At 33.2% G+C, this 2,262-nt stretch overlaps 1 protein-coding gene across 1 annotated transcript; it reads left to right on the forward strand.

The window, feature by feature from the left end:
* The first annotated feature begins 496 nt into the window (after nucleotides 1-496).
* Nucleotides 497-1,269, forward strand: LOC118483725 (basic proline-rich protein-like). The gene is made up of 2 exons (XM_035979248.1): nucleotides 497-604; nucleotides 710-1,269. The coding sequence occupies exons 1-2, from the start codon at nucleotides 526-528 to the stop codon at nucleotides 1,024-1,026; spliced, it is 396 nt and encodes a 131-aa protein (XP_035835141.1). The 5' UTR covers nucleotides 497-525; the 3' UTR covers nucleotides 1,027-1,269.
* Nucleotides 1,270-2,262: the final 993 nt, after the last annotated feature.

Below are 2,262 nucleotides of genomic sequence, written 5' to 3' on the forward strand. Positions count from 1 at the left end.
CATCTGAATGGTTACGATCTCTAATCTGAATTAGTCAGACATTTGCCTCAGAAAAGTTAAGCATTATACCGACTCTTAATGATTCAGACATTTTACTAATTCAACACTTAACCATTCAGAAGTTTTCAAACAACACCTAAGCCCACATATATACGCGTTCCGTCTCTACAATATTGTCGGCTATGTGCTTAAAGTAAACACACACATATATTATTGTAATATAGCAACCCATGTTATCAACACTATTAGTTATTACTGATATAAAAATCGAACAAGGTACATGTGCTTAAAGTAAACACACACATATTATTATAATATAGCAACCCATGTTATCAACACTATTAGTTATTACTGATATAAAAATCGAACAAGGTACATTCCATAGTGAAAATTTGTTGCAATAGTCAAACACGTGACACTTAGAAAGTAGCACTATTGCAATAGTCAACAATTTGACTCGGACTATACCGATGATCCTTGTTTATATATAGTTAAAGATCCACTTCTTCTTTGCATGAGCTTACAATGGCCATCATCAAGTTTGCTTTCTTCCTCTTAACTCTCTCTACTCTTCTTCAACCTTATCATGCTCGTCATTTACTTGGTAATAGATAATAATATTACATTACAATAATAATAATTATTAACCTACTTTTCTACAATAAATATTATTTTACATTACAATAATTGCTTTGTTTGCACTTTGCAGATGCATCTATGTATGGAAGACCACCACCGTTTCAGGCGGTGGAGGTGATTCAGATGGTGACCGAAGAACTCCGGTCACCTGATCGTAAGTCGCCGTTTGATGGCCAGGCGACTTATGGTCGTGAGGACCCAAATTCACCACCATCACCTAAAAGTGCTCCACCTCAAGGCCAGACGACTTACGGTCGGGATAACCCAAATTCACCACCATCACCGGATGATGCACCGTCTCAAGGCCATGCGACTTACGGTCGTGATAACCCAAAATCACCACCGTCACCAGAAGATGCACCGTCTCAAGGTCACCGGGCATGGTGAAACAAGTAACCAAGTCTTAAAAGAACTATCAAGTAAAGCGTCACCTACAATTTGGTATAACTAAAATAATTGTTTAAAGTTAGCCTAGTGGTATCAAAATGTTTAAAAATAAAATTATGAATATATTTAGTTTTCCAAATGTATTATAACTCTATGTCTCTATGACAATAAATTCACATGTGTTTTCCTAATGTATTATAACTCTATGTCTTTATGACAATAAATTCTCATGTGACATGACAATACGTATCTATATTTACTCGTCTATGAAGTTTACATGTGATAATAGTAAAGAAATGATATGTCTCTATGATGTCTATATATCATATATGCATGAATATTAGTTGCATACATTTTCTTGGTATTTATTGTATACATGTTATTTGAGTAAAATTCCACCATATAGTTTAGGTAGTTATATCTTTTCAATTGAATCTCTTGATTATTCTCTCTTATTTTCTCTTAAATCGGGTTAGATAACATCATTTGAACATATTTACACAAAAGCGGATTTACAGAAAAGTAATCGGCTTCTAACGAATTTTCAGTTTAAATCACTACCATCGTCTTCATCGTATTCACACAAAGGACACGACTTCAAAATCGTTATTTATTCTTCGTATGGTGAAAACAATTCTTAGTTTGATCTCCTCATCTTTTTGTAGTGATTTCAAAGTTTGTTAAGCGGATCTGTCTAGTTCAACTATTTCATTTTTTTATGAAGTATGATGAACTCAAAGTGTGTAGATTTTCACATAACGGTTAACCAAAAGGTTTGGATGTACTTCTTCTTCCGTCTTGTTTTCCCTAAGATTCTTCCAATTTAATCTTGTATATGTTTATATAAGATAACTATGTTAGAAAACTGTGTATTACATGTGTTGAACAAATGACATATTAATTAAATAGTTAGTAACAGATATTTAAAATTTGTAAAAAAGAACGTACAAAAGTTAAAGCATGCTTATATGTTTGTACACACCATGCATAAAAAAGAGTAAAAGTTCAATATTAATAAAATATTTATAAAGAGTAAACTGTAGTTTTACACCTTGGGGTTTGGGGGCGCTGACACAGTGACACCTTTACCCTCTATTTTCAATTTTTTGTTATATTACACCCCGCGTATGTCAAATTGGTTCAATGTTGGGCCCTGTTGTTAAATGATATCACATACCTATTGGTTCAATGTTACACCCTGTACTTTATAACGCACATACATTTTAATCCTTGCGA

Source organism: Helianthus annuus, chromosome 2 (assembly GCF_002127325.2).
Source record: "Helianthus annuus cultivar XRQ/B chromosome 2, HanXRQr2.0-SUNRISE, whole genome shotgun sequence".
NCBI classification, from domain to species: Eukaryota; Viridiplantae; Streptophyta; class Magnoliopsida; order Asterales; family Asteraceae; genus Helianthus; species Helianthus annuus.